The 22,732-nt window shown below is 43.6% G+C and overlaps 1 protein-coding gene across 1 annotated transcript; it reads left to right on the forward strand.

The window, feature by feature from the left end:
- Window positions 1-1,447: 1,447 nt before the first annotated feature.
- On the forward strand, window positions 1,448-22,037 carry LOC141107133 (carbohydrate sulfotransferase 6-like). The gene is made up of 2 exons (XM_073597884.1): window positions 1,448-1,499; window positions 19,259-22,037. Exon 2 carries the CDS (start codon window positions 19,260-19,262, stop codon window positions 20,391-20,393), a length of 1,134 nt encoding a protein of 377 aa, XP_073453985.1. The 5' UTR covers window positions 1,448-1,499; window position 19,259; the 3' UTR covers window positions 20,394-22,037.
- Window positions 22,038-22,732: the final 695 nt, after the last annotated feature.

Raw genomic sequence — 22,732 nt, forward strand, 5'->3', positions numbered from 1 at the left:
TAGATCCTGGCGGTCCAGGGACAGGAGGAATCCGATGGGCACGCTCCACTGTAAAGTATGGAGAGAATTGAGTGGCCGGTAACAAGGCTCTCAGTAGCTCTTCCACGAACACCACACAACAAATCACGTGACCGGCCTGAAGACAGCTGAAATTTGGTATATACACTGCTCGTTTTTTAAAATACTTTACACAGTGTGCTATGCCAGACTCTAATAGAGGGGCTGGCAGTGACAATTGTAGTTTTTTTTTATAATAGCGGTGGGGGGGGGGGGGGCTGAGCAGAGACAGACACACAGAGGGAGATGACAGGGAGGAAGGAAGGGGGTGAGGGGGGAGAGAGGAGAGCTGAGCAGGGCAGCCTATCACAGAGGGACGCACTTTGACCACGGTGATCAGGGTAGAGCAGCCCTGGTTATCCTGGTCTGTTTAGAGAGGGCATACAGGAAGCAGAGCCCCCCTCACACCAGGAGTCCCCAGCGGAGCCCCCCTCACACCAGGAGTCCCCAGCGGAGCCCCCCTCACACCAGGTGCCCCCAGCGGAGCCCCCCTCACATCAGGTGTCCCCGGCAGAGCCCTCCCCTCACGTCAGGTGTCCCCGGCAGAGCCCCCCTCACATCAGGTGTCCCCGGCAGAGCCCCCTCTCACATCAGGTGTCCCCGGCAGAGCCCCCCCTCACATCAGGTGTCCCTGGCAGAGCCCCCCCTCACATCAGGTGTCCCCGGCAGAGCCCCCTCTCACATCAGGTGTCCCTGGCAGAGCCCCCTCTCACATCAGGTGTCCCTGGCAGAGCCCCCTCTCACATCAGGTGTCCCCGGCAGAGCCCCCCCTCACATCAGGTGTCCCCGGCAGAGCCCCCTCTCACATCAGGTGTCCCCGGCAGAGCCCCCCTCACATCAGGTGTCCCCGGCAGAGCCCCCCCTCACATCAGGTGTCCCTGGCAGAGCCCCCTCTCACATCAGGTGTCCCTGGCAGAGCCCCCTCTCACATCAGGTGTCCCTGGCAGAGCCCCCTCTCACATCAGGTGTCCCTGGCAGAGCCCCCTCTCACATCAGGTGTCCCCGGCAGAGCCCCCCCTCACATCAGGTGTCCCTGGCAGAGCCAGACAATGTCTCCGCCGGCCGCAGACCTCTAGCAGCGGGAAAAATCAAAAACCGGATTTTTCGGGACATTTCCCGGGACACAAAAAATTCGGGAATGGAGTGTAAGTCCCGAGAATGTCCCGGGAAATCCGGGACAGTTGGCAACTATGCTAACATGCAAACTGGTTCTGCTGGGACATTTACAGACAGACAAACTGGACAACAAAGGATGATTCTCATAATGGAAAGCACGGTGCTTATCTTACTTGCAGTTTCTGAATTCAGCATAGCAAAACTGAGTGTTTGTACTTTGTACCAACATATGGTAGATGGGAGGTTACCAGAAAGAAGATCCGGGTACACTCCCAGAGCAGAGGAGACAGACCTGTCCTAGGATGATTATACAAACCGGCAGTGGGGTAAGACGTGTCTCTTCTCCTTATGGTTACAAAAAATGTATATTTCTATATTCATTTATTTCTTTAAACGGTAGAAGATACACAACAAGGGACGTATTTCTCAAGCAGTGAATCTGACGTTCAACCAACATTCACTGCAGATGAATCTTCCAGGTGCATGCGTTTTAAAGTGAAAGTTCACCTTCAGCAAGATTTTCCAAAAAATCCCCATATGCAATGCCATATCCTCTTTGGACATTCTTTTTATATGAATACATTGTTTTTTATACATTTACTTTTTAATTTATTTATTTCCATTGCCAAAACTAGATAGACTTTTTTTTTTTACCAGACTAGCTATTTAACTATGGGATCAAAACAAGCAAGCAGTAAAGTGGGACTGAAATATAATAGTGGCAATTTGTGCAAAACTAATTTCCACAAAAATGACAAATCTCTTATCTCGCTAGATATATAAATTAATGATTTAATTTTTAAAAAGTACACAATTCTAGCTGGGAGCAGCCGGCTATGTAATAGTTGATGTCATTCTAGTGACTCTAGTTGCATCTGTTCTCAGTGGCATCTCCAGCTTTCATATTTAGGGGGGGCACATGGGGGGACATGGACAAAAGTAGAGGGGCAACTATAAAATGCAATTATATATATATATATATATATATATATATCCCGGGGCCCTTTACTACGATCCCACAACAGGCCCTTTCACATGTTCTGCTGTGAGCTCCCTTCCTACTGTATTGGGGCCCCCCAGGGTGGCAGAAAACAAGATATATATGTCACCAGCATACCAAGGAAATATAAGGATCCAAAGCAGTGGGAGAACTATCAGGGTTGCAAAGGTTGTCTTGCCACCGGGCCCTGGTCTTCTGCCACTGTGGGGTTCCCCAGCCTCCTCTTGCTGTCCTGACCCTGCTATTGACAGGCGCTGGTCTGGCATTTCTTGGAATTTACAGGCTGGTTCTCCTATCCTAAGGACGGGAGAAATCAGTCTGTTTTTTCAGTAACTGACAGTCCTGGTGGAGTTCTTCCTGCAACTCGCTCTTCTCCCTGCCAATGAGGATGCAGGGGAAGGAGCAGATCGGGCGGCCATGGTGGAGTGATCGCTCGCATTATGCAGTGTCAGCGAGCAGAGGGAGGGGGGAGGAATCACTCACAGGAGCTGACTGGGGACGCTCTCCCTCGCAATAGAGAGTGTGTTACTCCAGCAGCGGCCCGAGTAAGATGCGGCAAATGCAAACAAAAAGACATTGCAAGACATTGTAAAAAAAATAAAAAACAAATTTTTTTTTTAATTGGGGGGAGGCACATGGTGGGGCACAGCATAATGTTGGGGGGTCAGGGCCTCCTCTGCCCCCCCTAGTGACGCCATTGTCTGTTCTAGTTCAATTTAACCTTGCTGCAGTTCCTTTAAGTGCGAGTTAGTGGGTCATTGACCCTTCTATGTATTATACAGTAGTTCATTAAAGTGGTTGTAAAAGCTGAAGGTTTTTTACCTTCATGCAAGCTTCATACAACCTTAGAAGGTATTATTTTACCAAAAGAGTAGTTGATACTTGGAACAGATTTCCAGCAGAAGTAGTGAGTGATTTAACAGTAAAAGTTGATTCCAACATGCTTGGGACAAATATAGATCTATACTCAGACAAAAAAGTTAAAAAACAAAAAAAAAACAGATCTGATGCATGAATGATAATCCCTTACATTTAATCAGTGCATTACACTATTTTCTGCCTAAAATCTTCACTGGTGACAAAGCCGTGCCCTATCTCGTACAACTCTTGTGTCACCTCCGCTGTTCCATGATTTCAAAACACAGTCCTTGCTAATAACCTGCTTTAATTTTGGTACTGTATCTGCTTTTCAACCTCCATTGTCCCCAATTCCACTAACAGATTCTATGACAAGTGGATATGTCGCTGCCTTCAAGATATTTTGGACACTGGCAAAACAGAAACCTGCTAAGCCAATCCCTGCATTACCTCCCCTAAAGGTCATGTTGCAGTATTTTGCTAGTGTCCTAGGAGGTTGTTTTTCTGTAATGTTATCTCTTATGCCCCGTACACACGGTCGGATTTTCCGACGGAAAATGTGTGATAGGACCTTGTTGTCGGAAATTCTGACCGTGTGTGGGCTCCATCACACATTTTCCATCGGAATTTCCGACACACAAAGTTTGAGAGCAGGCTATAAAATTTTCCGACAACAAAATCCGTTGTCGGAAATTCCGATCGTGTGTACACAAATCCGACGCACAAAGTGCCACGCATGCTCAGAATAAATTAAGAGACGAAAGCTATTGGCTACTGCCCCGTTTATAGTCCCGACGTACGTGTTTTACGTCACCGCGTTTAGAACGATTGGATTTTCCGACAACTTTGTGTGACCGTGTGTATGCAAGACAAGTTTGAGCCAACATCCTTCGGAAAAAATCCTAGGATTTTGTTGGCGGAATGTCCGATCAATGTCCGACCGTGTGTACGGGGCATTAGACAAAAGGAATCATAAGCCTCAGTCTTACCAGAAGGGATGGATCTCAGGTGATAGGGATCAAACCCGCTTAGTTGTGGTTGAAACCACCTGCGATGTTCCACTCCTCCAGCTTCAACAAGAGGGCTCCCTTTAGTTGCAGTATTAAAGTGGTTGTAAACCCTTTTGTGTGACTTTTACCTATAGGAAGGCCTAAAATAAGGCTTACCTATAGGTAATGGAAATATCTCCTAAACATGCGCCATTTAGGAATTTCCCTTGTAGTGCGCCGATGATGTAATTGGCGCTGTGAAGAAATGGACCTCCGTGCCGTTTCTTCACTCGCAAGTGCCGTGACTGACGCGCGAATGCGTGGGAGTGAAGTCCCGCAGCTTCGGCCAGTTACAGAGCCGTGGCCCCGGGAAGGAAGAGGGGTGAAGATGGACGCGGCCTGCACAGTTGACAGCGCGGACTTTGTTTGCAGGTAAGTGTCATATGCTTTAAATTTGCAGGGTTTGAAGTTAGCAAAAGAGGAAGTAAAGCCCATCAGGGTTTATTTCATTTTTAACTTCGCCTGGATATGGAAATGTTATCTCTCATATTCCCAGCTCCACCGATAATCCTGCTGTAAATGCTCTCTGGCATATGAAGATATCAAGGAAGGAGAAACTTCATAGTGCAGTATGTAAAATTAGGCATTTATTGAAAAAGTCTTGTTTCACTTACAAAAATTAAAACGATAAAAGATACTCAAACACAGCCGCAGACCTTGTCCTGCTGGCTGGTGCCTGGTGATTTCACAGAATGCAGCTCTGCCAGTTGTGCTTTCTAGCCCATAATGTACTGTATAGGCTGCAAAGCATTCTCCAGGTCCCAAATCATAGCATAGCCTCAGCCAGTTTCTGAAAACTTGCTTTGTACATAAAACTATAGGTCATGGTGAAGATGAACCTGGTAAGTCCCCTTTGGGTACTGTGTAGCTCTGTATTGTGGTGCTTTCCAAACCTTCATTTCTGTGGTGTGACCCAGCCTCTGAAACCTTACTTTCTGAGTAAAAACTATGGTCATGGAAGACCCTGGAACTTTTGAAAGCTTTGCATTCTAGCCGTGGTAGTCTCCTACAAGCTATTAAGCTTGCTGCCAGCATAAACCAGTGGTCCATATGCAGCACCTTCCTAGATAGGTGCTAGGTTAGGCTAATTTACTTCTGGCCACTGTATGCAGGGGAGCTTTTTTTCATTGCTAGGCAAATTTCATTCTGGCTCACTGTAATCAGTGTAGTGTGTTTGATTGTTCTGGTCTACTCTGTGTTCAGTTGTTGTAAGACTAACTGCTTCCCCCTGATTGCCCAGAAATGTTCTGGAACATAGTGGGCAGGAAGAGTCTAATCAGCAGCTGAATATTTATGCAGCCCTGGCCAATCCTTGGGGGGGATGTGCCCAGATGGCTGCTAGGATTGTATATAAATACTGAGACTGAGAGCAGAGAGGTCTTTTTCCCTGAGGAGGGGATCACAGCCTAGGGGGGCTGTTTGGCCCCTAGGCAATCCTGCTAAGCAATTCTGCCATGTGTCTGCAGCTCATCGATGCCTCATTTGGGCTAGCTGGAAACCTACTTTTCTGAGAGTTTGCTGAAGCTGACTGAGAGGCTGTCATTTGGGGATCTAGTCTGATATCCCTGGGAGAAAGTGTCTGGAAGCTATTGGAAGGAGGCAATAAGTGCAAGGACACTAGTGAGTACAGACTGGTGTGAGAGATCCCAGAGACTGTGTGCTGCTACCATCCTTCTTATGCTAAAGTCAGAGTTTTTAAAGGGTACATTATGGCTGGCTGGTCCTGAAGAGCTCAGTCTATTTAGTTTCTAGTGAAACGACTTTGCTTGGATTTCCAGGAGGAAGATTAATCTCTTCAGGTTGCTACTACAAAGCTCAGTCCATCATTTACTTGCGCAAGGACTTGGTTCACAGTGTTGAGAGAAAGTTTAGTGTCCTCAAATGTCTATAAAGGTTACTGGAGTTTCCTACAATTACCCACTACCTATCCAAGTTCAAGTTTTTATTAAAGTATCCAAAAAAAGCAACACCTAAACTGGTTAATAAATCTGAAGAGTGATCAGAATTGTGTGCCTGGCTACAGGGCAATTATTGAGGAAAGAACCCTGGGCATCTACTTAGCGGCTTCTTTGGGAGTAGCCCTACATATACATATGCATATAACGCTTTGGCTCCATTCCAGGGAAGCTAATGAGGCCCATAAAGAGCATAAAATTTACTCTGCCTTCAAGGGTAGACCGCTTTCTGGCTCTGTCATTGACCCTGTTGGTTTGTCTGGTGCTCGTAATGTGGTGCTCATAATGTACACCTTCCCCACCGGAGAGTTGTTGATGAGGTGGATCGACCTCATTCTTCCTCTACTTTTACAGCAGTCCCTTGTAGACATACACATTCTTTTTTTTACTCCTATGGCAGATCTAGAGGCCATAAGATCCCAACCTTTTTTGTTCAGCTCTCTACATAAAGACTTACCTCCATTTGTGGGAGGCTGCCTGTTGTTTTTCTTATGGGTTAATTTGTTGGTTGTATCCTGACAGTTATGAAGCTCAGGTTTTACCATGCCTTCAGAGACTCAGATTAGGTTTCTTTAACCCCTTGCTGACCAGCGCCCGACGATGTACGTCGGCACAATGGCACGGCTGGGCAAACTGTTGTACAGGTACGTCCCCTTTAAATCGCGGCATTGTGAGCGCGTGCGCGGGTCCCGTGGACGTCACGGAGTGGCAGAACGGGGGGATGTAAACAAGGCATTTCCCTATTCTGCTTAGCAACATGACAGGGAGCTACTGCTCCCTGTCATCGGGAGCAGTGATCTCTGTCATGTTCTAGTGAGACAATCCCCCCTACAGTTAGAATCACTCCCTAGGACACACTTAACCCCTTGATCGCCCCCTAGTGTTGAACCCCTTCCCTGCCAATGTCATTTGCACAGTAATCAGTGCATTTTTATAGCACTGATCACTGTATAAATGACAATGGTCCCAAAATAGTATCAAAAGTGTCAGATGTGTCTGCCATAATGTTTCAATCACGATAAAAATCGAAGATCGGCGCCATTACTAATTTAAAAAAAAAAGAATAATAAAAATGGCATAAATCTATCCCCTATTTTGTAAAAAAAAAACAATCAACATGCGCTTATTGCGATTTTATATATATTTATTTTATATATAAAATATGCAAAAGAATACATATCGGCCTAAACTGAGAAAGAAATTCTTTTTTTATATATTTTTGGGGATATTTATTATAGCAAAAAGTAAAAAAATATTGAATTTTTTTCAAAATTGTCGCTCTTTTTTTGTTTATAGCGCAAAAAATAAAAACTGCAGAGGTGATCAAATACCACCAAAAGAAAGCTCTACTTGTGGGGAAAAAAATACATCAATTTTGTTTGGATGCAAGGTCGCGCAACCGCACAATTGTCAGTTAAAGTGACGCAGTGCCGTATCGCAAAAAGTGCTCTGGTCAGGAAGGGGGTAAAATCTTCTGGGGCTGAAGTGGTTAATGACATAAGTGAAAGATACCTCCTCTAGATTTCAGAAATGTTTCCTACTTTTTTTTTTTTTGGCCTTATATTGTATGTCCTGGTTTCCTTTCCCTTAAAGTGGATGTAAACCCGAAATTTATTTATTTATTTATTTTTTTTTTTTAATATCATACTATAAAGTATAAGATTTCCTATCATTTGAGCCCAGTCTTGCCACACAGAATTAATCCATCTCTGAGCAATCCTCTTTTATTGTTCAGTGAGAAAAATCTTGACAAACTGAGAAAAACTTTGTCAAATACTCCCCCTTGCTGTGAGTGACAGCCTAAGACACAGGCATTATTTTTTAATTCCCTCCCCCACTCCTTTCTTCAGCAGCTCTGCAAGGATTGGCTGTTCCACACCTCACCATGATTTGGCATGCTGAAGTCATGTGGTTACTTTCCTGTCTTTTCACTGGATGTTAGAGATCATAGCAGAAGTTGTGTTAGTAATACAAAGGAGAGAATGCATATTGACAAGGGGAGTGTAGAGGTGGGCGGGGAGTCTACTGACATCACGACTCCACCCACCGAGCTCCAGACAACAGACCCACCCACAGAACCTGCAGTTTTTCGGGTCTAATAACAGACAGAGGGGAGACATTTGACAGGTAAAGATACATGCAGGAGGCATGTATATCCTTATAGATAATCCCTATGGCAGTAGTTTAGAAAGGATGACATTGGGTTTACATCCACTTTAAGCCTTATGGCTTAAGCCTTCACACCTATACTTTTGATTGGTCAACTTAACAGCTAGTCAAAGTTACTGTCCTGTTTGTTTAGTGTAGTTCCGTCTGTATTTCGGTTTGAGTGGAGGACACTTGTCCTCCACTTTGTTGGTCAAAATCCTTGATTTCTTAGAGTTTCTAGTGGTCTAGCTCCGTTCCATGATGGCCACATGAAACTGAATCCTCCTGCACATCAGAGCTGCAAAACAGCATTTCAGGGACAAAATGAGCTACACTAGCACCGTAAACATGGGGAAGAACGTTCCGATCATTCCTGCTTCCCGCAGCCTCAAAGACCCATTCTCCCAATCCACAGGTAACATACCAGTGATGTTCCGCGTGGCCTCAGGAGACGGCCATGCGGCCTCAGGGATCGAGCAGCCTTGCATAGCAAGCAAACCCACACCAGCTCAGCGGGAAATCGGAAGCACAGCAACCTCAGTCACACAGTCTTTATGCCTCACAGACTTACAGGGTGTAGCAGCGGACATCAAAGCAACCTTATCGGCGGCAATTACTGATTTAAGAACAGATATTTATTCTATTGCAGCTCGGATGGGGACAATCAAGCAGACTGCTACCCGCCCGCCATGCTGACGCCATCAGGCAAATACAAAGGACCTCAGACACAAACCTCTCACACATTCTAGAAATTCGCAGGCACCTAGAAGACCTCGATAATCGAGGTCGCCGTCACAAAATTCACATTAGAGGGTTCCCAGGGACGGTAGATCAGCAGCATATTGAGCAAACTGTCCCAGGTGTCTTCGATGATTTAATGGACAGGCCAGCAGACTCCCCTATTGAGGTGGAGAGATTACGCAGAGCGCTAAGACCCAGGGGATGTGAAAGTGACCCCCCTAGGGACATAATACGCTGCCTAGTGAATTCTCCACTAAAAGAAGCAATACTTAGAAAAGTTAGAGAGTGTAACTGTGTTCTCCTAAACGGGTCTGAAATCAAATTATTTCAGGACCTATCCACCATTACTCTCCAACACAGAAGAGCCTTACGCCCTCTGCTGGATCAACTCTGCACCAGAGGAATTCCATACAGATGGAAGTTCCCCTTTTGTCTGAGGCCACATGGAGGGATTACACAGCTAACCTCCGTACACCTGATGACCTACAAGCATTCTGCGACTCGCTGGGCATTCTCCTAATCAAAGTACTGGCTTGGTACAGTTAATTTTCCATCTCTGAAACTTGGATCGAGGTATCCAACAACTGCACTTCAAGAGCACAAAGACACCGAAGCTGACGACACAGCAACCACTCTAATTCTTCTGCGTATACCCCAAATCGCAGAGACGAGGCCCCCAGGAGCCCCGGCTTATCCCCACCTCGTAGAAGGGATCACATGGACACCTAAAGTTCATTCATTCATCTTAATCCACCCTACTTGTATTAGGGGGAGGACTTCCACCTTTCACCCCTGCATATACAGTCAACAAAGATCTCTTAACTGGTATAGCCTATGACTGTTCCAAGATAATATGCTAACACCAGACACTAACCTATACTTCCAGTTATCTTTCTAGCAAAGCACGAAGATGACTTACCCAAGAAGAACTCTGAAGCCCTTTAGGACCCACAGGAGTGATTTCACAATTCACTAGGTAGTCCGTAGTGAATGCACACTATGCACAGCAAGTATATTTTGTCTACCCATTTCCTTTCCTCGAACTCTATGCATAATTAGATAAACAACTGCCAGCTATACTGTTCAATATTGACAATGCTGTCAAAATGAAACATACCCTAGATCCTAATTATCAAGATCTCATAGTATATACTCTTTACAACCTACACAAAATTGTTATCAATAGAGGGCATACTCCTCATTAGGTTTTGCAACGCCCATAATAAAACCTCATCACTCTGATCATTAAGAGGTCTGTTTTTGCTTCAGGATTGTACTGGTTTTCGTCATATTTTGTCAACCCATGGCATTTACAAGGGAGCAGTCCTCACTCAAACCATCCCCCTTCTCTTATCTAAAGGAGAAGGGAAGAGAGGAAGAAGGAGCAGGGGGAGGGAAAAAAAGGGGGGGAACAAGGGGAGTTGATGAGGGTAACCCCAGATATCAAATACCTTTCAATCGATTTTTTTCATTCTCAACCTCATCTTTCTACCCCATAGCTAAAATAATGCTAGGATGTATATCTTGTATAATTTCCTACTGTTTGGAAATTATTTACCAGTCATGAATGACATATTTAGATACTATTGAGTGTAAGGTAGACCCCAAGTTCTGTTGCCAAACACCACTTGAAGCCTTATACTCTTGTTAAAGTTTAACCTTAGAATGTTGGAAAGTTAAGTCATTAAACTCACTAGACTAAAACTAATACTCTAATCTTCTGCAATACTGTAGTTGAAAAACAAAGGAGGAATTGGCCTCCCAGACTTACGTCAATACTACTGGGCAACCCATTTAGCCCGAGTAGTAGATTGGTACATACATAACATGGTTAAGGACTGGGTTACTCAAGAACACAAAGTCACTCCTCAATGCCTGAGATCCCTACCATGGATACACCCACAACATATTTCCTTCCAGACTAAAACTCATCCCTTAATTGGCCCCACACTGGAATTTTTTCGCACCTCATCAAAAATCTCTAATCCAACCCCGTGGTTGGGCCCCCTTACCCCACTACGGGCCAATCCAGACTTCTCTCCAGGCACAAATGACAACTTCCTGGATGAATACTGGCCACATAGAGATATCTTGGCAAGTCACCTTTTTCACAGAGGCTCCTTCATAACACTGGATGACCTCAACACCAAACTAGATCCTTATCTTATCCCAAGGTGGACATACATGCAAATAAAACACTTCTTCACCAGACAGGCAACTTCCCAACACTGGGCAAAAAATCTAACAACCCTGGAAGTACTATGTACCCAAAAAATCCCCCAAAGACACCTCATTTCAGAATTGTATTCCTCAATATTCAAAGACTACTCAGCTTTTTCTAGCAACTCATGTTTAGCTTGGGAACAAGATCTTAACGTAAAATTCCCCGATCTTGAATGGGAATCTATCTGCTTTCACATACACAGGGGGTCCCTTAATGTAGCCACTCAAGAATGTGGTTTTAAAGTCCTCTCGAGATGGTACAGAACCCGGCGCTGCTTAACAAATTTTCGAAATCAATTCCTAATAGATGTTGGCGATGCGATGTAGAGGATAGTGGTCATGTCCGATAATCCAAACATTTTTGAAACTAGTACATAACACTATTCTTTTGGTCACCTCAGAAAATATTGAATTCTCCCCGGCCCAATACCTGCTTCATCATACTGTCATCCCAAAGAGGCGTTACCTCAAATCACTTGCAATGTTCATAATAAACGTAGCTAAACATTGCATAGGTCTCCTATTCTGTTGCCTATGAGGGTCTTACAATAAGAGGTCTTTATAGAGAGCCAATAGAACCATGTCTTATGGAAGCACTCTTCCTGGTGGCGCAACGACAAGGTGAGGTCTTCCATACTCTGGGTCTCGTTTACCGTATTTATCCATTGATTAATAGGCAGGGTCAGGGGTGACTTCCAGTTGGAGGATATATAAGATTTTTCTGCATTTTAGAGGTGGATCATTAGAAATTTTTTGGATTTCTGCTTTAAGGAAGTACTTAAATCCAGAAGTTAGGCTGCTGGGTTGTCAATCAAATTCTGGTCAGTAAGGACAGGATACAAACTCAGGAACAAAAAGAACAGATCCCCGGGCATGTCCATAATATATATCAAATAGGGTGCCCTCTTCATTTCCACATCTCCAACAATTGGGAGATACCTCTGGGAACATTTTTTGTAATTTTGTAGGGACCCTGAACCACCCAGTGAGTAGCATATATCTTGCTTTTTGCAATCGTGACAAAATCAAGGATTTATGAGCAAAAAATAGAACATAATACCGTTGCTCTTGAGAAATTTTTGGCCTTGATCTCTCTGCCTTGCAGTCAAATAGGAGGGAGCGTAATTCTCTGGAGGGGGCGTCAATGCGGCATAAGCTAATTAAAACTCTTGGGAAACAGATAGGAAATCCTCCCACTTGATGGGCAGAGGGAAGTCAGTGAAGGGTCGATATCTAAGCATTGATACTTCAGACGACACCTGATCGGGGGGAAAAAAATCTCTTGACACAAGGATACACAGATAACTCCGAGTTGTGCTATCTTGAGGAGGACTAGTTATATTAATCTGATCTGAATTACCAACCGGAGCGGTAGCGTACGATTGATGTGACACATTGATGTGTGCATCATTTACGTACTTCCATCAAGCACTCACTAACCTTGTTACATAGTTACATAGTTACATAGTTAGTCAGGTTGAAAAAAGACACAAGTCCATCCAGTCCAACCATAAAAAAACAAAAAAAAACAAAAAAACAATATACCCAATACTATACCCACAGTTGATCCAGAGGAAGGCAAAAAAACCCCAGCAGAGCATGCTCCAATTTGCTACAGCAGGGGAAAAAATTCCTTCCTGATCCCAGAGAGGCAATCGGATTATCCCTGGATCAACTTTACCTATAAATGTCAGTACCCAGTTATATTATGTACATTTAGGAAAGTATCCAGGCCTTTCTTAAAGCAATCTACTGAGCTGGCCAGAACCACCTCTGGAGGGAGTCTATTCCACATTTTCACAGCTCTTACTGTGAAGAAACCTTTCCGTATTTGGAGATGAAATCTCTTTTCCTCCAGTCGTAAAGAGTGCCCCCTTCTCCTCTGTGTTGACCGTAAAGTGAATAACTCAACACCAAGTTCACTATATGGACCCCTTATATATTTAAACATGTTGATCATATCCCCCCTTATTCTCCTCTTCTCAAGAGTGAACAAATTCAGTTCCTCTAATCTTTCCTCATAGCTGAGCTCCCCCATGCCTCTTATCAGTTTGGTTGCCCTTCTCTGCACTTTCTCCAGTTCCCCGATATCCTTTTTGAGAACTGGTGCCCAAAACTGAACGGCATATTGCAGATGAGGTCTTACTAATGATTTGAACAGGGGCAAAATGATATCTCTCTCTCTGGAGTCCATACCTCTCTTAATACAAGAAAGAACTTTGCTCGCTTTGGAAACCGCAGCTTGGCATTGCATGCTATTATTGAGCTTATGATCTACCAAAACCCCCAGATCCTTCTCCACTATGGATTCCCCCAGTTGTACTCCCCCTAGAATGTATGATGCATGCATATTCTTAGCCCCCAAGTGCATAACTTTACATTTCTCAACATTAAACCTCATCTGCCACATAGTCGCCCAATTAGACAGTGCATTGAGGTCGGCTTGTAAATTGGAGACATCCAATAGCTTGGTGTCATCTGCAAAGACAGAAATGTTACTTTTGATCCCAGACCCAATACCATTTATAAAGATATTAAAGAGTAAGGGTCCCAGCACTGAACCTTGGGGTACACCACTGATAACCTTAGACCATTCAGAGTAAGAATCATTAACCACTACTCTCTGAATTCTGTCTTTTAGCCAGTTTTCTATCCATTTACAAACTGATATTTCCAAGCCTGTAGACTTTAGCTTACACATGAGCCGTGTGTGCGGAACTGTATCGAACGCTTTTGCAAAATCCAAGTAAACCACGTCCACAGCCACCCCTCTGTCCAAGGTTTTACTTACCTCTTCATAAAAAGAAATCAGGTTTGTCTGACAACTTCTGTCTTTCATGAATCCATGCTGTCTGTTGCTTAAAATGTTTTTTTCCAGCAAGAACTCGTCTATGTGGTCTTTTATTAGACGCTCCAGTATCTTCCCGACTATAGAAGTTAAACTAACAGGTCTATAGTTACTTGGTAAAGACTTTGATCCCTTTTTAAATATAGGCACCACGTTCGCCCTGCGCCAATCCAGTGGTACCATTCCTGTCATTAATGAGTCCCTAAAAATTAGATACAATGGCTTTGAAATTACAGAGCTCAATTCTTTTAGGATCCGTGGGTGGATGCCATCAGGTCCAGGTGCTTTATCCACTTTTATTCTGTCTAAATATTTCTGGACCATATCCCTTTTGAGCCATTGTGGATCATTGGGGGCTGTGTCAATACCACCCCCATTATGGACATGAGCTTCCCCATGCTCTTTTGTATACACAGAGCTGAAGAAAGTATTTAATAAATTAGCCTTCTCCTTGTCCCCAGTCACCCACTCTAGATTATTTTGTAAAGGGCCTACATGCTCAGACATGACCTTTTTACTATTAATATATTTGAAGAATTTTTTGGGGTTTGTCCTACTATTTTTTGCGATCTGTCGTTCATTTTGAATTTTTGCACCCTTGATTTCCTTTTTACATATTCTGTTAAATTCTTTGTAGCATTTAAACAACTCTAGTGTTCCTTCATTTTTATATTTTTTAAAAGCTCTTTTCTTATTGTTTATAGCTTTTCTAACTTTGACCGTGAGCCACATAGGTTTTCTTTTTAGCCTTTTAAACTTATTGCCCATGGGAATATACTTTGCAGTGAGGTCCCAAACAGTCTTTTTGAAGAATTCCCATTTCTGTTCTGTGTTTATCACTGCCAATATTCCCTCCCAGTCTAAGTCCTCGAGAGCAGCCCTCATCCTTGGAAAATTTGCTCTCTTGAAGTTAAGTGTTTTTATCTTTCCCTTATGTATTTCTTGTTTACAGCTAACATCAAATGAAATCATGTTATGGTCACTGCTACCCAGGTGTTCCTTTATCTGCACATTAGTAATAAGCTCTGCATGGTTTGAGATTACCAGGTCCAACAGAGCTTCATTCCTAGTTGGGGCCTCAATAAACTGGACCATAAAATTGTCCTGTACTAGGTTTATAAATTTTTGCCCTTTAACTGTCCCAGCAGTGCCATTACTCCAGTCAATTTCTGGGTAGTTAAAATCTCCCATTATTATCACTGTCCCAGCCCTTGCAGCCCTTTCCATCTGTGCAAGGAGCTGAGTCTCCACCTCCTCGTTAACATTGGGTGGTCTATAACAAACTCCAATGATTAACTTTGAACTACGCCCATCTATATGCAGTTCCACCCATAATGCTTCAGACTCATCACACTCTCCATCAATCAGGTCCTCTTTCACACTTGCTTTGAGATCACTTCTCACGTAGAGACAGACCCCACCACCTTTCCTTTTTACCCTGTCTCTCCGAAAGAGTGCATAGACAGGAATATTAATAGCCCAGTCATGTGAGGATTGAAGCCAAGTTTCAGCAATACCGATTACATCATAGTTCACCTCATGCACCAGAGCTTCCAACTCACCTATTTTGCTTGGCAGACTTCTGGCATTGGTGAACAAACACTTTAATGCATTATTACATTTTGGTCTGGTGTTTTTCATATATTTTTTAGTAGTACAAATGGCACTACAGTTTCCAATGGCTGTTTGCAACATGGGAAATTTCTTGACACCTGCCATAACCCTCCCCCCATCTGTCCCCATTCCACCCTCCATTAATGTCTGACCCCTAACTGACCTGTCTTCTTGATGTAATTCTAGTTCACCCTCCCCCCTCAATCCTAGTTTAAATACTCCTCCAGCCTTACTATAAACCTCTCCCCCAGCACAGCAGACCCCCTTCCATTCAAGTGCAAACCGTCTTTAGCATATAGGTTGCACCCCAATGAAAAGTCAGCCCAGTGCTCTAGAAACCCAAATCCCTCCTCCCTACACCAGGTCTTGAGCCATGCATTCAGCTCTCTAATCACCCACTGCCTTTCCTGTGTTGTGCATGGCACAGGCAATATTTCAGAGAATATCACCTTGGAGGTCCTTCCCTTCAACTTGCAGCCTAGTTCTTTAAATTGATTCTTAAGGAGCCTCCACCTTCCATGTATACTGTCATTGGTTCCAACGTGGACCAAGACAGCTGGGTCATGCCCAGCCCCTCCCAGTAATTTATCCACCCGGTCCACCACATGCCGAACCCTAGCACCAGGGAGACAGCAAACCATTCGGTTGAGGCGATCCTGGCGACAAATTATTCTATCAGTCCTTCTGATTATAGAATCCCCTATAACCATCAACTGTCTAGGCCTACCTGCACTCCCCTCCCCACCTCTACTAGATGGGCTGCTCTCCCGGCTGTTAGGGGTAGCAGTGACATCTAGGGCTGCCACCTCTGTGTTTGCCACCTCCACATCTTCACCCAACTTGGCAAATTTGTTTTGATGCACAAACACAGGACTGGCCTTCCTTTTCTGCGAGCCCCTTCCACTCCCTCTAACTACATTAACCCATCTTCCTATCTGATAATCCTGACTTGCCCCTCCACCCTCCACATCAACCCTACTGACCACCTGCTCAGCGAGCAGAGGACCCCCTTCAAGGTTGTCCTTTCTGCCCAGTGTTGCAACTTGCTCCTCCAGATCTCTAATGCGAGCTTCCAGAAGGGCAACCTGCTCACATCTGTCACAGCGGTATCCATCCTGGAGCTGTTGCACCAATTTTGCATACATGTGGCACACTGTGCACTGAGCAAAACCTTCAACCCTGCTAGCACTCATTTCCCAGTTACAATACAATTACTTAAGGTAAGTTTAAGATGCCAGGTTAACTCCATATTGGGGTTTTGTCATATAAGGATACTTTCATAACAAAGCATTATTCAAGTAATTGATACCTTAGACTTTGCTGGATGTTTTTCTGAGGGACTACTTGCTTTCGTGTCATTGGTCAAACTATAGTTTTTCTGTGGGATCCTGGATTGACCAGCACCCCCGGCCTCTTTCCTTCCCTTCCCTTACCCATCTTTCCCCATGGCTCGAGCCTCCAGGGGGTTGGTGCTTGATTGTTCTTCTTACAGCATTTGCTGAGTACTCGGCATTGTCCGAGCGAGTACAACCTATACGAATATACCTGGCGTCCGCAATTTTTTGATACATATGTTTTATGTTGTATATGTCCCACATGTATGTGTAAATGTTTGGCCAGTCCATTGTGACTAGCTATAACACTCTTGAGCAAGTCCGGCACTAGTAACCATAGTTAACTACCATGTTTTATATTTAAGAATAAAGTGTTTATACTTTACTTTATTAATGACATGTTTCTGTCATTCTATAAGCCCTTGCTTCTTCTCTTCCCCTCCTGTTTGGGATGATTTGTGTCTAATGAAAGGCTGTTTCTCAGAGAGGTAGGATCAGGATTGCTTAAAAGTTGAGGGTGCAGAAGGTGTCTCTCCCCTGTGTTGTATAGCCAGAAGAAAATGTCTGAGCTGGAATTCTTGCCAGCCTGGTTTAGATAGTTTGGGTGGTTTTCCAAGAGCCCTTTAAAGTCTAGTGTCCATCAGCCAAAAGATGTTGGAAGATAAGCAAGGATGAAATGTAGGTACTTGACATCCAGGAGGGGATGCAAAGCTACCTATTACTGGCACCAGAGGGAAATTGAGTAGAGTATGGAGGATCGCTGGTTTCAAAGAAGTGTATGTCATCCGCATAGTCCGAATGTCCTGTGGATATTCACTCCGTTAATATCTGGGTTTTTCTGTATGTGTCTAAGGAGCTGTTCAAGGGATAATATAAAGATAAGTGGGGAAAGCAGGCAGCCTTGCCGAATCCTGTTTGCTAGAGTGAATCTTGAGGAAAGGGTCCTATTTACTTTCAAACAAACAGTCAGGGGGAGTATAAGGCATTCAGTGTAGCATACTTTTGCCTATTCCAATGTGTTGTAGTGCGAGTGTCAGGAAGCTCCAGTTGACCCTATCAAATGCTTTGTCTGTGGACAACAGGAGCAAGAGAGTTGAGGAAGTAGAGCAGTAATGGATGAGATTAAGTGCTCTTCTGGTATTGTCCCTAGCCTCTCTACCATGCATAAAGCCCACTTGATCAAGATGGATGATATGGGACAAATGGAAGGTCAGTATTGAGTAGCGAAATGGGCCTGTAGCTTGAGCACAAGGAAGGATTCTGGTTGGGTTTCTTGTTGGGTTTTGGGACCACTGATATGTGTGCTAATTGTATTTTATTTTTTTTTCCATAAAAGTTTTTTATTTTATTCTGTAAGAAAATGGTGTACATATGAAAACAGTACAAGAGAGTCAATAAAGTCACATTCTCAACAACAGAATGGGTTTACAGTCTTAGGATACAATTTAGTAGAACAACCTGGGATGAATCTGCCAGGGACCAAACTTGTGCATAAAACATGGCATCGTTAGGTGAAGGGTCTCCCTTTCATTCCCCCCCCCCACTACAGGGAGCCAAACGTGGGAGGTAGCTTAGGCGTTCGCTCCAGGTCAGAAATGTGAGCGTATTGTAACCTGAGATAGCGTACATATTGACAGCAGACTAAACATAGGGAGGGAAGGGGTGAGAGGTATTGTGAAGGTTTCAGTCAAATCCAGGGCAATTGACCAACAAAAGAGAGAGGGATAGGGTAAAACCAAATATGAAAAAGTAAAAAGAAAGAAATAGGTTGAGTAAAAAAAAAAAAAAGAATGGGGGGGAGGGGGGGAAGGGGGAGAGGGCGAGGGGGGTGGGACATAGGTATGAGTGTGATGGCGGAGAGGCGTGGGAGAAGAGGGGAAGTTAGTGGAACATTCTCGTGTGACCCCGCCCCCCAACTGCCCCAAAATCCTCCAGTTCACTAAGGAGGTCCGGGTTCACTTCTGCGGGACCATTTTATGGAACGTATTGGCTGTATCTGTCAGATGTTGAAAAATGGTTTCAACATGCCCAAGTGAATGTGAATTTGTGCATGCTATCTTGAGAAATATGGATTAATCCTTCCATGTTTTTTTATGTTCGAGACCCTTGCCAACCATTCCCTGATTGTCGGAGCATTTTTAGAACGCCAATGATTCGGTATGCAAAGCTTAGCAGCGTTCACCATATGCATGCTTAGCGATTTATAGTAATTTTTTTTTGCTAGGGATGTATGATTTTGGAGGAACTGTGCAGGAGAGTAATCTAATTGTATTTTATTTTAATGTGTTTTTAACATCTTCTCTTATTTCTAATAGAATGGCCCTTCGGATCAGACTCCATCAACTTATGATTGGTTCTGTTCTTGTGTTCACTTGGCTTTTATATCTGAGATCAAACATGGATGACAGAAAGGAGAAACAAATCCACATACTCATCCTAACATCTTGGCGCTCTGGCTCTTCTTTCCTTGGCCAGATATTTAACCATCACCCCAATGTTTTCTATGTCTATGAGCCAGCAAGGATGGTTTGGAATAAATTTCCTCAGGGTAATGCAAGTCTTCTCCACTCCCCTGTACGAGATCTTCTCCACTCACTTTTTAACTGTGAAATGTCTCCTCTACACAAATACCTTCCCAGAAATGGGCGATACATAACTGATCTTCCCTTTTGGTCGGAGAGTCGGGCTTTATGTTCACCACCAGCCTGCAAAGCTTTTACCATGGATGCAGAGTATGATCGACCCTCATGTTTCCAACGCTGTGGTTATGTCCCCTTGGAAAAGATGACCCAATCCTGTAAAATCCACAAACATGTAGTACTAAAAACTGTTCGAGTATTAGACCTTGGTGTTCTTCTTCCGCTGCTTCAGGATGACAAGCTTGACCTTAGGATTCTCCACCTAGTAAGAGACCCTCGAGCTGTGGCTTTTTCAAGGCTAAACTTTAACCTTTTAAGTAATGAGGATCTCATAGTGGTCAGAGACACAGAAAACTGGGAAAACAAACTAGATGCGCCCAATGTCACCAATGTTATGGCCAATATCTGCACGGCTCAGGTTGCGATTAATGAGTTTAGCAAAAAAGCGGACATATCTTTGCCAGGATTTTATATGCTGGTAAGGTATGAAGATCTGGCAAGTGAACCCTTGTCAACGGTTGAGAAGATTTACAAATTTGCGGGTCTCAGCCTTACAGAAGGCCTTAAGAGATGGTTGTACAATGCCACTCACCAAAGCCAACCAAAACAAGGTAGCTTCATGAACTTCGTAGAAATTTCCAAACAGGTCATTCAAAAATGGAGAGGTGGCCTCAAACACAATGTAGCGTTGGAAATTCAAGAACAATGTAAGAAGGCCATGGAAGTTTTTGGATACATACCAGTCAGGACTATGAAAGAGCAGCGTGATCTAAACTTCAATGTGATGACAGATTTAAAAGACATTAATTAGCATTTGTGTGTACCTAATAGATGCAGCCCTTTTGTGGGCTAGAAAAGTATTACACAGAATGCAAAAAAAGAAGCCTGCTTAGATATGTTCTGATTATTGCTTTTGTCCAATGGTACCCAAAGACTTGAGTGAGAAAAATTCAGTTGGCTTTGGGGCCTTAGCTAAAACATTGCATACATTTTAACATGTTAGTATCATTCTAAAAGCGGTTTTCAATGTTTGTAAATCTGAAGTTTTTGTTAACCACTTGTCTACCGAGCACTTTCACCCTCTTCCTGCCCAGGCAAATTTTCAGCTTACAGCGCTATCACACTTTGAATGACAATTGCATTTTTTTTTAGACAGATAGAGCTTTCTTTTGGTGGTATTTAATTACCACTGGATTGTTTTACCCCACAAATAAAAAAAGACCAAAAATGTAAAAAAAAAAAAAAAAAAAAAAAAAGTTTTTTTTTAGTTTCTGTTATAAAATTTTGTAAATAAGTAATTTTTCTCCTTCACTGATGTGCGCTGATAGGCTGCACTGATGCACACTAATATGCAGCGCTAATGGGCACTGATATGCAGCACTGATAGGTGGCACTCATTAGGGGGCACTGACAGGCATCACTGATGGGCACTGATTGGCAGCACTGGTGGGCACTAATGGGGGTGCACTGATCATAAGTGCCCTGATTGTTAGTGCTGATGCCCCTGCTGAGGAATGTCGCTTACCGGCTCTCCTGTGTTCACATGCTGTCAGCGTGGAGAGAGGACTACCGATAACTGGTATTTCCTGTTTACTTTTGTGATCAGCTGTGATTGGACACAGCTGATCACATGTTAAAGAGCCTACATCATAGGCTCTTTACGATGATCAGTGATGCGCTATGTCCAAGGGACACAACCCACCACCGATCGCCTGGCCTTGCATTTGTGGCAAGAATAGGAGGACATCATATGACGTCCTCCCAGTTGAGAGTGCTCCTGCCCATTCCTCATTTCACTGTACAGCATACGGGAAGCAGTTAAGCACTTATTGCCTGGGCAATTTTTTTAATTTTTCACACATGTTAAAATCAGCATTTTTTTTTATATAAAAGTTACTTTTAACCCCCAAGAAGAAGAGGCCCTGACGAAGTAATTAGTGATTGCTGCAATTTTTTATGTCATAAGATAACATAACAGCAAATTATCAAATGCAAATTTTCAGGAAAAATACACTAAGCCCCGTTCACATCGGTGCGTTTTGACATGTGATTTGACAGGTAAAATTTCATGTCCGATCGGAGCCTATTGCAGGCAATAGGAGCGTCCCAATTGGTTCGCCCCCCGAACTCGCGCTGAAATGCGGCTTTGAAATCGTGCGAGCTCAGATGAACTTGCACGATTTCAAAGTCGTGTTCAGTGTGGTGGAGGGCTGAATGAATTATAGTGCACAAAGAAACAATATAATACCCAATTGTTTAGTAAAAATATAAAAGTGGATGTTGCGTCAAGTAAACAGACGCCAGACAGTTCAAAATTCAAAATTGCGTGCACCCTAAAAATGGCGACAAAGCAGGGTTCCTAAAATTTTTCATAGAGGATGCTTTAAAATGGCGGCACAGACACTGCAGCAGCCAGCGGCCCTCAGTTCTGATGGTGAATGTGAGTGAACTACAACTGTGTTTTATTTTATGATTGTTATTGTAAAATGATAAATAAATGTTTTAATTCTTATTTCTAAAAGCCTTTAGTGGTTATCAGTGTAGAGTTGATCCTGAATTATGGTCCTAGAATTATTGTTCTTACTCTGACATTCGCAGGGGTACCTAATTTGGGTGTAAGCACCGGGGGACACAGTGCTTTTAATTTTTTTTAAATTTCTTTTATTTTATTAAAATGTATTTATTTATTAAAATTTTTCAACATTTTTTTTTTTCAACTTTTACGCTATCACAAGGGGGCTTAACAAGCCACCTATTGCAATAACTTTGGGCAGGTAAAAGGACTTTCTTATGGAGTAATCAGGGGTCTTATAGGCCCCAATATCTCCCCTACAAATGGCTAATCAAGCACAGGTCCTGCTTGCGGAATTATCGTCTCTTCTGGCTTCATTAGTCACAAAGGAGGTCAGGGAACTGAGGTTCCTCCATCTCCTCTATGTGAAGCTGTCCTGCATATTTACCATGGTCCCAGGCTGCCTGGAAGAATGGGAGAGCCCAGGAACTACAGCAGGTGGCGGCAGGAGGAGGGTGGCTCTTCTTGGTACCATAAAAGTGATTGGGTGGCTATTGAGCTGTCTGGATCACTTTTACTAAAGAGCCGATCACCGGCTATAAAGAATGACACCAAGCTCATGGCTGCAGCTACAGCAA

The sequence above is a fragment of the Aquarana catesbeiana genome, linkage group LG09 (assembly GCF_042186555.1).
Source record: "Aquarana catesbeiana isolate 2022-GZ linkage group LG09, ASM4218655v1, whole genome shotgun sequence".
In the NCBI taxonomy this organism is placed as follows: Eukaryota; Metazoa; Chordata; class Amphibia; order Anura; family Ranidae; genus Aquarana; species Aquarana catesbeiana.

Excerpts from the sequence above, each read along its gene's own strand:
- LOC141107133 (XM_073597884.1), top strand. The coding sequence starts at position 19,260 with ATGGCCCTTCGGATCAGACTCCATCAACTTATGATTGGTTCTGTTCTT.